The sequence below is a fragment of the Periplaneta americana genome, chromosome 15 (genome assembly GCF_040183065.1).
Source record: "Periplaneta americana isolate PAMFEO1 chromosome 15, P.americana_PAMFEO1_priV1, whole genome shotgun sequence".
In the NCBI taxonomy this organism is placed as follows: Eukaryota; Metazoa; Arthropoda; class Insecta; order Blattodea; family Blattidae; genus Periplaneta; species Periplaneta americana.
In genome coordinates this window covers 32,361,781-32,379,911 of record NC_091131.1, presented here as the reverse complement: position 1 = coordinate 32,379,911, position 18,131 = coordinate 32,361,781, and the positions used below count along the sequence as shown (strand labels likewise).

The 18,131-nt window shown below is 36.4% G+C and overlaps 1 protein-coding gene across 2 annotated transcripts in view; it reads right to left on the bottom strand.

Annotated features, from left to right (window-relative positions):
- LOC138714791 (ubiquitin carboxyl-terminal hydrolase 48-like) overlaps positions 1 to 18,131 on the bottom strand; it is a 675,878-nt gene that overhangs the window by 616,903 nt on the left and 40,844 nt on the right. For both annotated transcript variants that reach the window (XM_069846924.1, XM_069846925.1), the window contains exons 9-12: positions 17,755 to 17,996; positions 13,066 to 13,293; positions 12,758 to 12,921; positions 9,125 to 10,143 (exon numbers count right to left, since the gene is read on the bottom strand). In XM_069846924.1, coding sequence (XP_069703025.1) covers positions 9,125 to 10,143; positions 12,758 to 12,921; positions 13,066 to 13,293; positions 17,755 to 17,996 — 1,653 coding nt within the window. The remainder of the gene's footprint in view (positions 1 to 9,124; positions 10,144 to 12,757; positions 12,922 to 13,065; positions 13,294 to 17,754; positions 17,997 to 18,131) is intronic.

Genomic DNA, 18,131 nt, shown 5'->3' with positions numbered 1-18,131 from the left:
TTGTGGGCGTCCGAAATATATATTGTAGTTTTCATTGAATAATGTTCCATATGTTTGATAACTGCATTTGACATCAGGGTGTATTGCATTTAGAAATAATTATATAATCTGTTAATACTTATTCAAATTATTAAATAAAATAGTACGTATAATATTTTAATGCTTCTATTTTGTCAGTTGTTTTATATATATATATATATATATATATATATATATATATATATATATATATAAACAGGAACATGGTACGTAAGTGTCAGCCTTAAAAGGCTTTTACTTTAACAGAGATGGTTAACAAGCAGGAACATTTTATTTTTAATTGAGGTGACCGATCTTGACGGTAGTTGTTACTTTATACTCTTGTTGCCAGGACTCTTATCAGAGGATTGGGGTCGTACAGCAAGTCCTTATGAAAGTTTTCTGTAAATTTCTGTATAGTGTCGTAGAATGATTCTATTTCAAGCATGTCTTGTAGTTGTTTATTGGTGGTTCTATAGTCTGCACCAGTGATAGTTAGGGATACTTTTCTCTGCATAGCATGAAGACGTCTGATAATTTGGAATTTTGCATTGCTCCAGATTTTGCAGCCATAGGTCATTTGAGATCTTATAACAGAAGTGTAAAGGATTTTTTTCAAGGGAAGTCTGATGTAAGGTGACTTCAACAATGGATATAGATGAATGAATCTGGCTAATGCTTTGTTACGAGCTGCTTCAACATGGTGATGAAATCGAAGTTGTTTATCAAGTGTGACGCCGAGGTATTTTACAGATTGTTTATAGTAGATATCTTCGGAGAAGAGATTGAGGTGATCTGGTATTTTTGGCTTTCTTCTGGTAAAAATGATGGCTTGAGTTTTACTTATATGACTTTTATTCTCCAATTTCTTAGCCACATTTTCCAATATTTTGAGTTGTTTTTGCATAGTATGTTGTGCGATGTTGATTGAAATGCCACTGGTGAAGTAGGTGGTGTCATCTGCGTATAATCTCATATTGCATTCAGCAATCAATGGAATATCGTGTACATAAACTGAATATAAATGCGGTGCTAAGACAGAACCCTGTGGAACTCCGGCTTTGATATTCTTGATGATTGATAAAGTGCCATCCATTTTGACTTGAAAAGTTCTATCTGTTAAGAAACTATGTATTAGGTGAATAAGACTATCATCTATTGACAGTTTAATTAATTTGAATAAAAGACCCGAGTGCCAAACTGTGTCAAAAGCATATGCTATATCCAGAAATGTAGCTATTGTATGTTGGCCGGCTTGAAAGTTATTTATGATATGGGTTGTGATTCTTTTAAGTTGATGAATTGTTGAGTGATGTTTCTTGAAACCGAACTGTTCGTGATGTACTTTTGATGGAATTTGAAGAATTGGTAGAAGTCTTCTTGCAATAATTTTCTCTAGAATTTTTCCTTGAATGCTCAGTAGACTAATCGGTCTTCTATTATTTGGAATCATTGTATCTTTTCTTGGTTTGGGAAAAGTGACTATGTGAGCATGTTTCCAGGCTTTAGGAAAATACTGCAATTTTAGACAAGTGTTGTATATTTTTGTAAGATATTTAGTAACATTTTTTGGAATATACACAAGCATTTCTGTTGTCACTTTATCAGGTCCTGCAGATTTCTTACGTTTGAGTTCCGCAATTATAGATTTTAACTCTGATGGTGATGTAGGAGTAATAGTATTCGTTGATGAAGGGCTGAGATATTATTTTCTCATATAAGAACATTGAACATCAGTCCTGTCCTCTGTTGACACTTTCCTGAATTACATCCTCCTCCAAGTAAAAGGAACTTCAGTCAATAACAACATTTTTCTGCATGGAACGTGTTACTGCTTGCAATGATGCCCTTTTTGCTCAGAACAATGACTAGCACTATGAAGACTTGATTTACGTAAATAACTCAAATTTGTAAAAAAAATATTAATGTAGCCCCTTCTGCTTCGAGCGATTAATTTGTTTATGGCTAGAATTTCTATGCACAACCTAGTACTAACATCGTTTTATTATTATATCTTTTAATGCACAAAAATCTTATCCCTACCATCATCAGCATTGTTATTTGAAATGTTGGAGTGTAACAATAACTTGCAATTGGAACTTACTATAGAAGGATTGTGTCAAATCACTTGTGAAGTTTGTTAAAACTTGTAACATTCTAAGTAGGTACTGTTTACTTACATTTTAAAATGGTTATGTTGTTAGGTTGAAGAGAGAATTATATTTTGTGTCTTTGATTGAATCCTGTTCCAGTATCAAATGCTGACCCATGTAGAGTTTAATTAGCTCTTTCCCATTGTATCATTTAAGCTCACCTTATCTCCACCATAATTTTGATTTAGGTTAGGAACTACATAATAATATGGTATTGAAAATATATTGTTTACCGTTACAATTTTATACTTATGCTTTTGACTTATGATAATTTCAATGCTAATAAGGAATATTAAAATTTAAGCAAGTTTATTGTAAGTTTATTTTAACTATAGATCATAGATGTAGCTAGATCTGGAAAATGTAGAAATCTGATTTGAATTCTAGCCTTTGTTAAAATATTGTACTTTTATACATAAATTGATTGGAGACCATGTCCTCGATCAAAGAGTTTTATTGTGTTGATTAATATTGAGTGCAATTTAGCTGGAAAAAAATTTAAAATGAAGTCTGCTATTTTGGGATTTAAATGATTTAATTATCATTATTTCGTCCTCATGGGGGAAGAAATTTTCTCATGAAAATTTCGGCCAGTGTATGGGACCGGTGCCCACCCAGCATTGTGATGCACTTGGGGAGCTACGATAGGTAGCGAAATCCGGTTGCAAAAACCAGCTATAACGGCTGGGAGGATCATCGTGCTAACCACACGATACCTCCATTCTGGTTGGATGATCGTCCACCTCTGCTTTGGCATGTGGGCGTGAAGCCGGCTGGTCGGTCTAGGCCCTTCATGGGCTGTAGCGCCACAGATTATTATTATTATTTATTATTGTAATAAATGTACACATGAAAATGTAATTGCGTTAGCAGGCTATTAATTTGCATACAAACTAGCGATATATCGTTAATCGCTACGATATATCGATATATTTTTTGCAATATATATCGACTATCGAAATTAGGTTTGCAGTATCAATATATCGGTATTTATATTATTTTCCCCATCTCTAATGCTGGATATGGGTGATCAAACACACCCACATAACAGGCAGAGAAGTTCGAGATGACGCCATGATTTAGTAGGCTCTGATGATGGTGCGTGAAGCACTGAAACAGCTGTAAGCCGCACAAATCTTACATAATTAACACGAGTAAGTCTACTAGTTAATCAATTAATTATTAAATAAAGAGTACAAAATATATTACGTCTTCTTTTAACACAGATTTGGTAAAGATAATAACTACATAAGGTTTGTTCCAGCAAGCAATTCAGAACGCATTTCGAACTAATACCAAACTTCTTTCGACGCATGTGCCAGATGTGTACGGTGTCGGAACTAGTTCGGGATTTTACATTGTTGGAACGTTTCTTGAACTCTTCTTTCACGGCCTTCCGAGTTTCTTCTCATATTAAAATTATATTCATCTTCCGAACTTAATTCTTCGTAAAATATATCGCTATCACCTTCCAAATCACTCACGATAGACTATATTTTTTATTTTAACCTGCCTAGTCTCGAAGCATTTTAATCATAACATCAGATTAAACCATCTGCACATGCATCAGCAGTTCAGAATTCCCAGTTCCTGCTCTTAATCAAGAACTAATTTCACTCGTTCCGAACGAGTTATAAAGCACATTGGAACAGGGAACTCGGAGTTCAGTATCGGTTCGGAATCAGTTCTAGTCTTGTTCGAACACATATTGAGCTACTGCGCATGAACAGGTAGTTCAGGATCGATTCTGAACTGTGCTGGAACAAACCTATACACAACACAATAGAGGCAATAGCTCTGTGAACTAGCAGTCAAGCATTGTTGCTATATTTTACGAACACTGCAGAGAAACGTGACAGTTTTAAAAGTCAGCCTCAAACCAAGAAATGGATTCGGAACACCTCAAAATCTGTGCTTCAGTGGCAGACCATGACAATATCTTAGAAAAATATTGGAGTGCAAGAGGTCAAATGACTTTACTGTCAAACGCCTGCCATTAGAAAACAACAACATAATTGTCAGCCACTCAATAACATAATTACATGTAATGTTGGACATCATATTATCGTATATGGTGCCATCATTACTATCTCTTACATTTCCATTTACTTAATAATAATTCTCTAACTAATTATGTCATAATCTCTTAATATTAAACACTTATTCCAATCTAACTTGTCCTACATTATTTTTTTACTCATGGTTAGGATATTATTTCTAATATTCTCCTTATTTAATGCTGCCCATAGTCCTGTCTCCCTTCGTCTAATCATTTTTTAGTTATTACTATGATATATCATGATAAAATATATTTCATGTCCAGTATTACCTTCATGTAATGAGATCCTCCTACTATAAAATTGGTTCCACTACATTCATTTTTGACACTTTCATACTGACCAATCTTCAATCTCAATTTCATTACCTAAAAATATTATTCCTTCATTTGTAAACTAGTACGTTATATACTTTCTATTTCAATTGAGGATCGTTTTTGCAAAACTTGCTAACTGAAAAAAAACTAAATTTTACAAGAGAGACAAAACACTATAGTAAGTAAGTTTTGCTGCAAGTTTTGAAAAAACGATCACACTTTGACACACAACAATGAAGAGAAATAACTCAATTTTACTAAGACGCCTTAAACATCATGTAGAGGCCTGCCATATGTTAACGAATCCATCAAAATCTCAATTTTGCAGTTAGCAAGTTTTGCAAAAACGGTCCTCAATTTAACTACACTCCAATTCATTCTTCCGATCCTCCCTTATCTATCTACGACCATTCCTTTCCTTATTAATAAACATTTTCATTAAGTGTTTCTTCATCCTTGTACAATGAAATAATAACTAGCTCAGATTCTTCCACACTCCTTAATCTGAGTCTCTCTGGATTTGTTCCTTCTCTGCACCGTCCCTCATTTCACGCACAAACATATTCATCATATTCACTGTCACAGGTTCAGCCCTTTCCGCAATGTTCAATTCTACCATATTTCTGTCTTTACTCTCTTCTCCTGTGTTACTGTCTTTTACTGTTATACACTTGCTTCCTTTTTTTCTTCTCGTCATCACACCCCATTTTGTTACTTACATTCAAACCTGCACACGAAAAAATTCTGTCTTGTTCACTTCACATATTTTCTTTCACTGATTTTCTACTTTTCCCATCCCTGAATTCCTCTCTTTCTCTTCCCCTCTTTTTCCCTCTAATTTCCCCTCACTTTCAAGTTTTAAAAATATAGTACAATCAAACTACAATCAAAAGTCGATATAACGAAATTCTGGGGACAGTGAAATTACTGTTATTTCTGTTATATTGAAATTTCGTTATACTGGGCAAATACAACCTTACAATAAAACATTCAAGGCATGCAATGCAATAATACATTGACTCGATTGTGACATGGACAAAGAAATTCCATCTTAATGTCAATCCTGGAAAGACACAAGCAATTATATTAGAACACAAACGGCAAACTGACGCTGTAAAGCACCACGACATTTCCCCTGTTAAAGTAAGTACAGTGCATATCCCTTTCAATTCTTCGGTAAAAAATCTTGGCATTCACATGGATAATAATCTCAACTGGAACATGCAAATCACAGAAACCTGCAGAAGAGTATATTCTACTATCCATGTGCTAAAAAGGATAAATGTTCATCTCCCCTCTTGCTTAAAAAAGTCCCTTGCGCAGATGCTTGTATTTCCCTATTTTGACTATGCTGACATTTTACTGACTGACCTTTCCAGCAACAACAAAATGAAACTTCAACGTGCTCATAATTTGTGTGTACGTTTTGTAAGCAATGTTCGTAAATATGATCATATTACCCCATCCCTGGAAACAATAGGTTGGCTTAAACTAGATGAGAAAAGAAATTTACATTCACTTCTCCTTCTCTTCGAAAATCTTGAACTCTTCTATTCCTTCGTACCTGTCGTCTCGCTTCACTTACCTTTCTTCCCACCACAATCTGAACACACGCTCTCGCCATGAAACAATACTAACAATACCATCCCATCGAACCTCCTCATACTCATCCTCTTTCACAATAGCCCTGCCAAGACTCTGGAATTCGTTACCTGCTAGCATCAGGGACTGTCGAAATAAAATTGAATTCAAACGCAAACTTACTAGGCACTTGGTCAGTAATTGAGACTCGTTCAGACATGGTTTCTTGTAAATAGTTCTCTTAATCTATCATAAAATATTTCAATATCCGGTAATTTCATCACTATAGAATTTTGTTATTCTAGGTTCAATTTGTGATTCAGTAAATACAAAAATATTCTTTGTTCTTAACTTCTATGATAAAATGTCTAGCTTTCATTAATCAGGTAATCTTGTCGTACTTTAATTTTTATTGTAATTGTAAATTTAATATTAATTGTAATTTTATTCTTCATATTATAGTTGTAATCCCCTGGTAGAGGGGTAGAGAAGGCCTGACAGCCTTATCTCTACCAGGTTAAATAAATACTACTACTACTAATAAATTATGGAACTGTAGATGCGCTGCTGAAATACTTCTTTGCTATATTGGACTTCTATCTGTGTCTATTTCTTCTAAAACTATGAATTTTTCCTTAAAAGAATTATTTAAACTTTCTCTTGGCCATTGCCCTGATTGACATGCTTCACCTAAGGATACTCTCTGCACACTCAAAATTCCCCTTAATTAGAATATCTCCAGACAATGACTACAGTACGTTAAATGTTTAAAGAATAAAGCCAGATCAAGATTGTCTCACTAGATGCTAAATGCTGGGTGCACACAAAAGTCTAAAACTGTTTTCTAACAACATGTTTAATCTTTTTCAGCACACAGCAAAACACAAAAGCTCCTACAGGTACATACCTGTGCTGGATTGCTAATTGTTACAATTTCATTTGTGACAGAAGAGATGCTTTTAGGACACTACTTGTCTAGGAGAGGAAATACTGTTGGGAGTGCAAGAGTAAACAACCCATTCATTGAATTAGGCTACAATATGCATTTCAACTGTGAGCAGCATGGGATGAAGACAAATTCAAACAAAACGGTGACCACGGTTATCGGAAGAAAAATAAAGAAAGTAAACATAGGAATTCTAAATCAGACAGTAACATGAGTTGCTGCTAGGAAGTCAAAAGAAGGAGTATATCTATCTGTTCCTCAAAATTATGTGTATCGCCATACATTACTAGTAAATATGTACAGACCCAGAATCAAAATTTAGATGGCCCAAATCAGTGGCAGCTGATTGACTGAGGCAAGTGAGGCCAGGCCTCAGTCACTTGGCTTAACTGAAATCAAATTTTGTGTTTTTATATAATATATTAGTTATTTGAATGAAGCATATATCGCTGTAGAAGCATTTGAAAACTTTGATGTATATAGAACTGTTTTGCAGTAAAATTTGTTCCTGAGGCCGGGATTGCTCGTGCCGGGTCTGGCTTGTGATGTATATAGACCTGTTTTGCAGTAGTAAAATTTGTTCCTGAGGCCTGAATCGTTCGTGCCGGGTCTGGCTTAATGCATTTCATGTCCTTTCGCAGGCTTTGAGTTTATGCTTAAAACGTTGTAGCTGAGGCACAATTCATCTGGCCTGTTCAGGTTTCACTCCTCCCATCCATGGGCCGGCCTCAAGGGTAGAATGGGGTGGGAATAGCAGTAGTGACTTGTTTTCCTAACTAGGCCATAAATAACAAAATTCCAGCTCTTTGGCAGGCAGAGATCCACTCGATTCTCTCCCCTTATGTCTCAATTTACGACATAAGCGAGGGTGTTGTACTATTGTACTTCGTAATACAGTAGTGAATCTGGGCCAATGTTGTTATGTATTTTGGGAAAATATAAACAGAAACAAATGAGAGAAATAATGCTGGAGAAGTTAATTCATTGTTAGAGTGTCCTTTTTCGAGAAGAAATAATACTGAAAGAAAGGAAGTTTTAAATAAAGAGAGAGACTACTTACGACATCGCTGATAATTTTTCTGACACATAATCTTAAAATGCGAGTTTCTATTGCATCCTGGTATGGGCAACATAAATGGTTATGTGGTAATGTGATGCAAAATAAACTTCTCTTGGCCTTGTTTGTTGCTGTCAGAGGAAAAAAATAAAAAGAAAAGAAAGAAAGGGGAATTTCAACACATAACATGGGTTGCTTCATCATACTGAAACAATCACTGAAACTCACTGCATAACAGCTTATTTGGTGAGTGAAATTATTATTTTTCTTGATAGTAATAAGAATAGATTAATAATAGTAATAATAATAATACAGTAATAATGATATTAATAATATAATAACAATAATAATTAATATCATAAACAAACATTTCCTATAGGAGGCACTTAAACTAGTTGCATCTGGCCTCACTGAGGATTTCAATCACCGGCCGCTACTGGCCCAAATTTTGTTTCTGGATCCATACAAGTGATGTCATAATAATGACGATGTATATATAATAAGATTATGTTCATCTCCTTTATTTCTAATATCTCAGTTATGGAACTGCGGCAGAAATTAATGTTACTAATATTTTTCAGAACTCTGTTATCATAAGTTATTACCTTCCAATTCTGATAGTTTACAGCGTATTTTTGATAATCTAATGCTAGACACTTTTTTTTCCTCAAGGGTCAATCCATGGTTACGGGTGTGATATATGCAGCAATAAACATGCATGAAAATCTGTGACTGCACGTATTTGCAAAATTTCCAAAATGAAGATTAGTACAATTAAAGTTGTTCTTTGGATCTGTGAAAAAATATCTGAAATTAATTTGTTATAAACATCAGAATAAAATACGTAGTGGTTATGGGTGTGACATGAAAAGGACATGGAAATTTGACACCTTACACTCCCTGTCAGATTTCTGTGAATCTACAGTATTTAGTTTCCTTAATTAGGTAGTACATTATTCAAAGTAAGAACACAAACACAAAACAATAAAACTTACCATGAACACAGAGGATGTCTTCATTGAAGCCCTCTTCTTCCTCCTCATTCTCATCTTCATCTTTCAGCAAAGATGTCTCAAGTTTCTGAGAGTCCGATGCAGGAACAGTCTGACGACCATTATGCAAGCTGTTGTCGTGAATATCGTCAGAACTCGACACATCTGGAACAGCTCTCGTCTCGTTTTCTATCTTGTCTCCATTTCCTTGCTGATCACTCTCTTCTAATGTTTCGTCATATGTTATAGGCTGAATTATATCGTCACCAAAACCTGGAGTCCTGATTCGTATGTAAGAAGGCTTCAATTGTACTGATGAACAAGTTCGAGAAATGCCGTTCAAAGAAACGTTTTTACTACCTGCGAAATGTGTTTTATTGCCCGTTTCTTCCTTACAACTGTTCACTTCTCTTTCACTACCCAACACTTCATCACTTGAAGTAACTGCACTATCTTTACAAGTGTCTGAACAATCTAATCTAGCGTCTTTGTCTTCACAGCCAACTGACACTGTAGATGATACTTCTGTCTCCATCGCTTCGCACTCGGTGCTTGATATTTTTGAAGGAGAAGAAACATTCTTTGCAATACTCCTGTTCCCACAAGAAGTGACTGGTGAATTACTTCCAGAACTGTGGACCGCTAAAGGGGAGGACTTCGAAGCAAGGTCTTGTGAGCAATCGACAGTAATCTGTTTGCTGATTGTTTGTGTTCTTGAACGTGTCGTTCTTGGGACTGAACTTTCACAGTCTTCAAAATTTAAAGAAACGCTACCTACCCTGTTGCCTGAGCATGTAGAAATGTTTTGGTCAGTCTGAATATCTCTACTACAATTTGGTCCAATTGCACTGTCACAAGGGGCATCAACGTTACAGCTACTGCTACATTCTCCATTTTCTTGCTCTGGAGAACATCCATTAGCATCTTCATCATCTTTTTTCATCACTTCTTCCACCTCTTCGAGTACCAACTTTCTCCAGCACTTCAAAGAGTTTTTTCCAACCCAATATGTGGGTTCAGAGCTGTAAGTATACCAGTAAATGTTAATAAATATAAAATGCACACATAATTCACTCAATTTTGAGGCTGCATTTATTATGAAAGCCATATGGATATCTATACTAATAATAAATCTGTAGCCAAAATTTTTCTGGTAATTTTCGATTTTCCAAAAATAATTGGTCCTAACATATATAATTAACTTAACCACCCTGAAACCGAAAATCGCTTTTTTGAAATTTTTGTTTGTATGTCTGTCTGTCTGTATGTTTGTTTGTTACCTTTTCACGCGATAATGGCTGAACCGATTTCGATGAAAATTGGAATATAAATTAAGTTCGTTGTAACTTATATTATACGCTATATGGCATTCAAAATACGTTATTTAAAAGGGGGGTTGTAAGGGGGCCTGAATTAAATAAATCGAAATATCTCGCTTATTATTGATTTTTGTGAAATATGTTACATAACAAAAGTTAATTTAAAAATGATTTCTGATAAGTTTTATTCTCTGAAAAATTTTGATAGGACTCATAGTTAATGAGATAAATGAGTTTTAAAATTAAAATAACTGCCATCTAAGGCGGTGTATTGAAATAAAAAACAAATGACTTTGTCTATAAGGGGCCTTGGACACAACAATCGAAAATAGGTACAATTATGGACTCTTTCCACTGTTCTGGTACAATTTCCTTTTCCCAAATTGCAAGTACAAGTTTATAAATTTCGCTATATAATGCACTTCCACCCTCTTGTATTAATTCTGCTGGAATCTGATCGATACCTGGAGACTTGTACATTTTCAGATTTTCTATCGCAATTTCGACTTCTGAAAGCGTGGGTTCGGGTATAAATGGCTCAGCAGTTTGTATTTCATTGTCGTCCCGATCATTTCTATTCGGCCTATGTACATTTACTAGTTGCGCAAAATAGTTTTTCCATCTGTTTAGGATTGATGGAGAGTCTGCAAGCAAGTCACCATTCTCATCCTTGATCACGTTTACCCTTGGCTGATATCCGTTCTTAAATTCCTTTATACCCTTATATAAATCTCGAATGTTTTTATTCTTACTATTTGTTTCTACCTCATTCAGTTTTTCCTTCAAGTAACCTCTCTTTTTATTCCTAAGTGTACGACTTACTTCCTGTCTTTCATTGAAATAATTATCTCTCTTCTCCTCAACTGGATCCTGTAAGAATTTCAATTTTGCCTGTTTCCTTCTTTCTTACTACCATGCAACAACCTTCATCAAACCACGGTTTCTTTTTCCTAAGTTCATAATAACCTATGCTCTGCTCAGCTGCAATTTTGATACTATCTCTGATATTTTCCCACACGCTATTAACATCTAATTCTTTCTCAACTTCGTCGGAACTTTCTAAAGTGGCAAACCTATTCGAAATTTCGACCTGATAATTTTGCTTAGCTTCCTCGTCCTTTAATTTCAAAATATTGAATTTAGTAATATTAACTTGTTGCTCTATTCGCTTGGCTACTGATAATCTTTCTCTTAATTCTTCAATCACCAAATAATGGTCAGAATTACAGTCTGCACCCCTGAAAGTTCGAATATCTACTATACTAGTATGTCTCCGTTTATCTATCAAGATGTGACCTATTTGGTTGTGTGTCAATCCATCTGGAGAAGTCCAAGTATATTTATGTATATCCTTATGGGGGAATGTTGTACTTTTGACAATTAAATTTTTCGATGTGGCAAAGTTGACTAATCTAACTCCATTGTCACTACTATAGGGATACCACTTTGTAAATGCAGTTGTAATGCGCATGCGCTAATCTCCCCACCTACAGTTCTTGTTCATGGCGAGCGCTGAGTTCGTAGGGAGTACAGTTGCGCCAAAGTGAAGTGAAGTGGTAGTATAAAATAAATAAATGAATACTAGTAATAGTGCTGTGTGTTTAAGTTATAACCAGAGTATTGACATGTCTTTACGTGAGTAATATTGTTTGATCATAAACTCGTGGATGAATGTTCCCCAGAAAAATAGACGAAATTATGCGAGCATGTGCGGAAAACAGAGGACAAATATTTTGACCAGAAGTGTACGGTTGAAGTGGAAGTAAAGAACACAATCCAATAAGAGTCTCGATAACAGCGACTTAGCACCGCCAACTTCGGTTAAGACACAGATTCTGATTGGTGATCGACGTCGGGGAATGCACAGAGGGGAACACGCAGCGAGTATGGGAGAAGGAAATGATTTAGGTTTCCGCCATAGCTGCCTTTTCTAAGTGGTCTAGCTATAGTTGCGTGTAGTCTCTCTTTTCCAATATTTGGTCTAAAAATATCCTCCTGCCCTACTTTAGAGTTGAAATGCCCCAATAAAATTTTCATGTGATATCTAGGTAACTGATCAAAAGTATGTTCCAATTCCTCATAGAAGCTATCCTTTATATGGTCGTCTTTCTCTTCTGTAGGGGCGTGAGCATTTATAACTATGATGTCGCACCATCTACCCTTAAGTACTAAATATGATAAATAACAGGATAGAAGGGAAAGGAGAAGATTAAGAAATGGAAAGCAATAAACAAGTATGCAAAAGAAAAGAAACAAACAAGAGTAAGAAGAATAGAAGGAAGGGCAAGTAGAAGAAAATATTGAGTGAAAATGTTACCTGTCAAGTTTTGCTTTCAGCAAACTTATGACTTTCTTCATATCTTCTGCAGTTTGATTTTTTAATCGTATCACTTTACATCTGTGTTTAACACATGGAAGACACATAGAAGAATTACCAGGTAAACGAGGTCCACCTCCATACTTTGCAAAAAGCAAATCACCCTGAAATTAACATTACAACCACTATAAAACAACATCTCACAGAGAATTTTTATTATATTTTATATATCTCATTGAGAAGTTCATATGCTACAATTGTTGTTGTAGAAAACACTAGATAACTTCTCAAATAAGCTAAAAACTTACAGCAACTGAAGTAATGCACTTAGTCTGTGGCACAGAACTTGGATCCAGCTTCCCATGAGGACATACAATCTTGCTATTGTCTATAGGTTTGACATCATCACTAGTCAACCATTTTGCCAGCCAATCAGAGAGTATAAACTCAAAAGGAACGCCTTCAGTTGCAGGTAACATGTTGTAGAGATTGGACATTTCTTGTTGCCGTGCCTTGCCACTTTCAACAGTCACAGCCTAGAAATAACACAAAAGATCAGATATGAGTGATATAACTTCTTCAAACACATGCAAAAAACCTTCAGGCAAAATCTGTTCTTTTTCCCACCAAGTTCCCTACTTTGAATGCAGATATCCGTGTGAGCCAGCATCTCAACTGAAACTGTAGACATCTCTACAGAATGCCTTCTAAGACCAAAAAAGATCTTCTGATGAACAAATCAGGAAACAAAGGAGAATATTCAGTTAAGGGGATTAAGTCATTTTTTGTGTAAGTGAGTTTTGCTCCCCAGGGGAATACAGCTACAAGTGGGTGTGCAAAAAACAAAAGAATGCTAGCATCTGATGTGTTTTATTTATGTATGAAATTATTTACAATAAGGGTCCAACGTTTAATTTTCATTTAACTCAAAACTTATAATATGTCAGCTTGATGAGTTAATGACCGAATTTGGTATAATTTTTCTCTATTCAATACCTAATTCCCTTTTGACCCTTTCCTATCCAGTCCTCTGACTGAACTCTTATTTTCTTCGACCCCGATGGTATTAGAGCATTCGAAGCCTAGGGGTTCATTTCACTTTCCTTCCTACCCTTTCTACATTTCTGTTCCTAGTGCTGACCTCCTATGGCACTAAAATCGTCCTCCAGTGGCTTAAGGAGGGAAAACTGGTGATCAACAAGATCTCCCAGCTACTGTAGGTCTAGTAGACTCGTCGACCAACAGCAGGTGTGGTCCTCCAGACATTCTGGGGGTTGTGTGTGAATGAAGTAGCCACCAAAACGTTAAAATATGGTGTTCACTTAAATCGGCTACAATTTGCCATTTAACATCGTCTGTAGCTGCATTTAGATTGGCAACAGGCCATGACTGTTTGGCCAAGCACCTGCATAGAATTGGAATATACCTATCAATCCCCTAACTGCCCATTGTGCAATTCAAATCAAGAAATGGATTCGGAACACCTCAAAATCTGTGCTTCAGTGGCTGACCATGACAATATCTTTGGAAAATATTGGAGTGCAAGAGGTCAAATGACTTTATTGTCAAATGCCTGGCATTAGAAAACAACAACATACAGCATATATATGAGCAAGTGAACAGAATGCAGTGTATCTGGGATTAAGTAGTATCTGGGCTTTTGAAATAACAAAAAAAAAAGTACATGACAATCAGTACAAAACCTTAAGATATAAATCAGAAAATCAGAACAGAATACTTGAACAAGTACTAATATTTCATATTTCAGAAATGGAACTAGAAATGACAAGATTTGGCTGTTGTTGGTCCAATGCCTAGGTACTTGACAATTAAGTTTTGCATGCAGAAGTTACACGCCAAATACACAAAGCAAGTAATATACCTAGCAGTTATATTATGATTGTGTTTTAACTAATGGAGGTTACTTGACACACCTTCATCTCAAACAGCAGAAATAATTAAAATGCTCTCTCAATTAGCATCACTCAATAAAAAAAATTGTATTCCAATGGATACCATCCCATTGTGGAATCCTGGGAAACGAGAATGCGGATGCTTTAGCAAAGAAGGGCAGCACTGCTACTTACAGACCTGTTACTAAATCTACGTATTACTCTGTGAAGAGATTTATTAAATCTACATACTTAGACTTCAACAAACAAAATTTGATAACTCAATCCCAAGGGAAAAAATGGAACTCTCTGCATCAAAATCCACAGTTAATTCCCGATTTACCACGAAAATCGTCTGTAGCTGCATTTAGATTGGCAACAGGCCATGACTGTTTGGCCAAGGATCTGCATAGAATTGGAATATATCAGTCCCCTAACTGCCCATTGTGCAACTCAAACCAAGAAATGGATTCTGAACACCTCAAAATCTGTGCTTCATTGGCTGGTCATGATAATATCTTTGAAAAATATTCGCGTGCAAAAGGTCAAATGACTTTGTCAAACGCCTGGCATTAGAAAACAACAACTTGACTGTTCATCATCCACTCATATGAATCCAGTTCTGCAAACCAATTTACTGCAAGCCACCAGCGTGGCTCAGTCGGTTAAGGCGCTTTCCTGCCGGTCTGAAGTTGCGCTCGGGCGCGGGTTCGATTCCCGCTTGGGTGGATTACCTGGTTGGCTTTTTTCTGAGGTTTTCCCCAACCGATGCCAGGTAATCTATAGCGAATCCTCGGCCTCGTCTCGCCAAATACTATCTCACTATCACCAATCTCATCGACGCTAAATAACCTAGTAGTTGATACAGAATCGTTAAATAACCAACTAAAACAAAAAAATGTACTGCCAGCCAATGCTCAGGGTGTGCCATAGAAAGCTGGTCTGCGCTACATCTGTGATGAGATGAGGTGATGACGGAGATTTGTTGGGAACTGGCGATCCCAGAGAAAACCCCTATGTTACCTGAACCACTAGCTTGTCCAACACAAGTTATAAAGTGAGGGATCAAACCCAGGTCCACAGGGTTGTAAATCCAGCACTCCAGCCACTACACCACATTGGTGGCTAATTATGAAAATATAATATAGAGAAAAGGATAATAAAGAATGTAACCATCTACAGTAAGACTAACTTACTTACTGGCTTTTAAGGAACCCGGAGGTTCATTGCCGCCCTCACATAAGCCCGCCATTGGTCCCTATCCTGAGCAAGATTAATCCATTCTCTATCATCATATCCCACCTCCCTCAAATCCATTTTAATATTACCTTCCCATCTACATCTCGGCCTCCCTAAAGGTATTTTTCCCTCCGGCCTCCCAACTAACACTATATATGCATTTCTGGATTCGCCCATATGTGCTACATGCCCTGCCCATCTCAAACGTCTGGATTTAATGTTCCTAATTATGTCAGGTGAAGAATACAATGCGTGCAGTTCTGTGTTGTGTAACTTTCTCCATTCTCCTGTAACTTCATCCCTCTTAGCCCCAAATATTTTCCTAAGCACCTTATTCTCAAACACCCTTAACCTATGTTCCTCTCTCAAAGTGAGAGTTCAAGTTTCACAACCATAAAGAACAACCGGTAATTAACTGTTTTATAAATTCTAACTTTCAGATTTTTTGACAGCAGACTAGATGATAAAAGCTTCTCAACCGAATAATAACAGGCATTTCCCATATTTATTCTGTGTTTAATTTCCTCCATCTACAGTAAGACCTTGTTTTAATGTTCTCGTTTCCCATTTTTTAAGGAATAATTTGAAAAGTCTCAGCAGAACTACCATAAAAATAATGTAATTGATTCCCACTTTAAGGAAAATCACGTTTTTAAGAAATATACAAGGTGTGGCAGAGGAAACGCATGTTTTTCGATCAGCTAGTACTCAGGAGGGTTGGGGTTTCCACCACTTACTAGTAGACAGCTTCGATTATGGAGTTTCAGTAGCCATGGCGTCACGGACTTTGAAGTACCAACTGTTTGTCTTTGAAACTTATATTGAAACAAAGTCCGTAATTTCTGTCCCATTCTGGTAGTACCCAATGACCATCTCACTCACTCGACTTGTCTGTATGCGATTATTTTTTGTGGAGTTACCTCAAATCCTAGATCATATATACCCAGATTGCTAGGCATTATAGGTTTTGACGGTAACAACTTTTGTCAGGTTTACTATGCTGCCATCTAGTTGTTACATAAGGACTCACGTCATAACTCCCATTTGAATTGTATTAGCGACTGTGCTGCCATCTCGTGTTCATTTATGGCAGACAAGTGGCGATCCTGGTGGTTGTTCTCTTCAAAGTGCAACCGATTTTAATACAGGAATGAGCAATCTATATGTGATCTGGGCTCAAATCAAAGGTGTACAGAAACAAGTCCCACAGAAGTGGAAAAGAAAGCAACAGGAAGAAGAGAAATGGGTAGATAAAAGATGAAATGAAGAAGAGGAAGCGTAATAAAGGACGAGAAAGAATAGATAAAATGAGAAGACCAGAAGGAATTGGATAGGAATAGTACTTACTTACTGGTTTTTAAGGAACCCGGAGGTTCATTGCCGCCCTCACATAAGCCCGCCATTGGTCCCTATCCTGAGCAAGATTAATCCATTCTCTATCATCATAGTCCACCTCCCTCAAATCCATTTTAATATTATCTTCCACCTACGTCTCGGCCTCTCTAAAGGTCTTTTTCCCTCTGGCCTCCCAACTAACACTCTATATGCATTTCTGGATTCGCCCATACATGCTACATGCCCTGCCCATCTCAAACGTCTGGATTTAATGTTCCTAATTATGTCAGGTGAAGAATACAATGCGTGCAGTCTGTGTTGTGTAACTTTCTCCAATCTCCTGTAATTTCATCCCTCTCAGCCCCAAATATTTTCCTAAGAATCTTATTCTCAAACACCAGTGGATAGGAATAGTAGAAGATCAAAAAAGCAGGAAACAGAAGATGAGAAGGAGACCAGAAGGATGAGTGGAAAAGGGGAAGTAACAGGACAAGAAAGAGAAAGACAGGGGAATTACAAATGTATACAAACCTTAGTTTCATTCATTTCTTGAACCCAGTCCTCAAACTTTCTATCCTCAGTTTTAACCAAGTTACTGAGTCTTTCTGGCAAAACCCATTCGTCTCTCAACTTGTCTGCTGTCTCACTGCTCTTCCTATCTGAATTGTTCTGTTGATCTGGTTGAGATGATTTGGTATACACCAACATGTACGCACTGTTTGAAGTCAAGAAACCCTTAGGTACCCGTTGAAGTTTAACTTTTTTGTTACCATCTGAAATAAAATCAGTTGCATTAATAGAGGAATTCTCTTCCAACCTATGCCACCAAGGGGCTGACATACAGTGAAACAGTTAAAAATCTTACTGCATTTCCTTTGATTCCTGTTAAACAAAGACACTGTAGACTT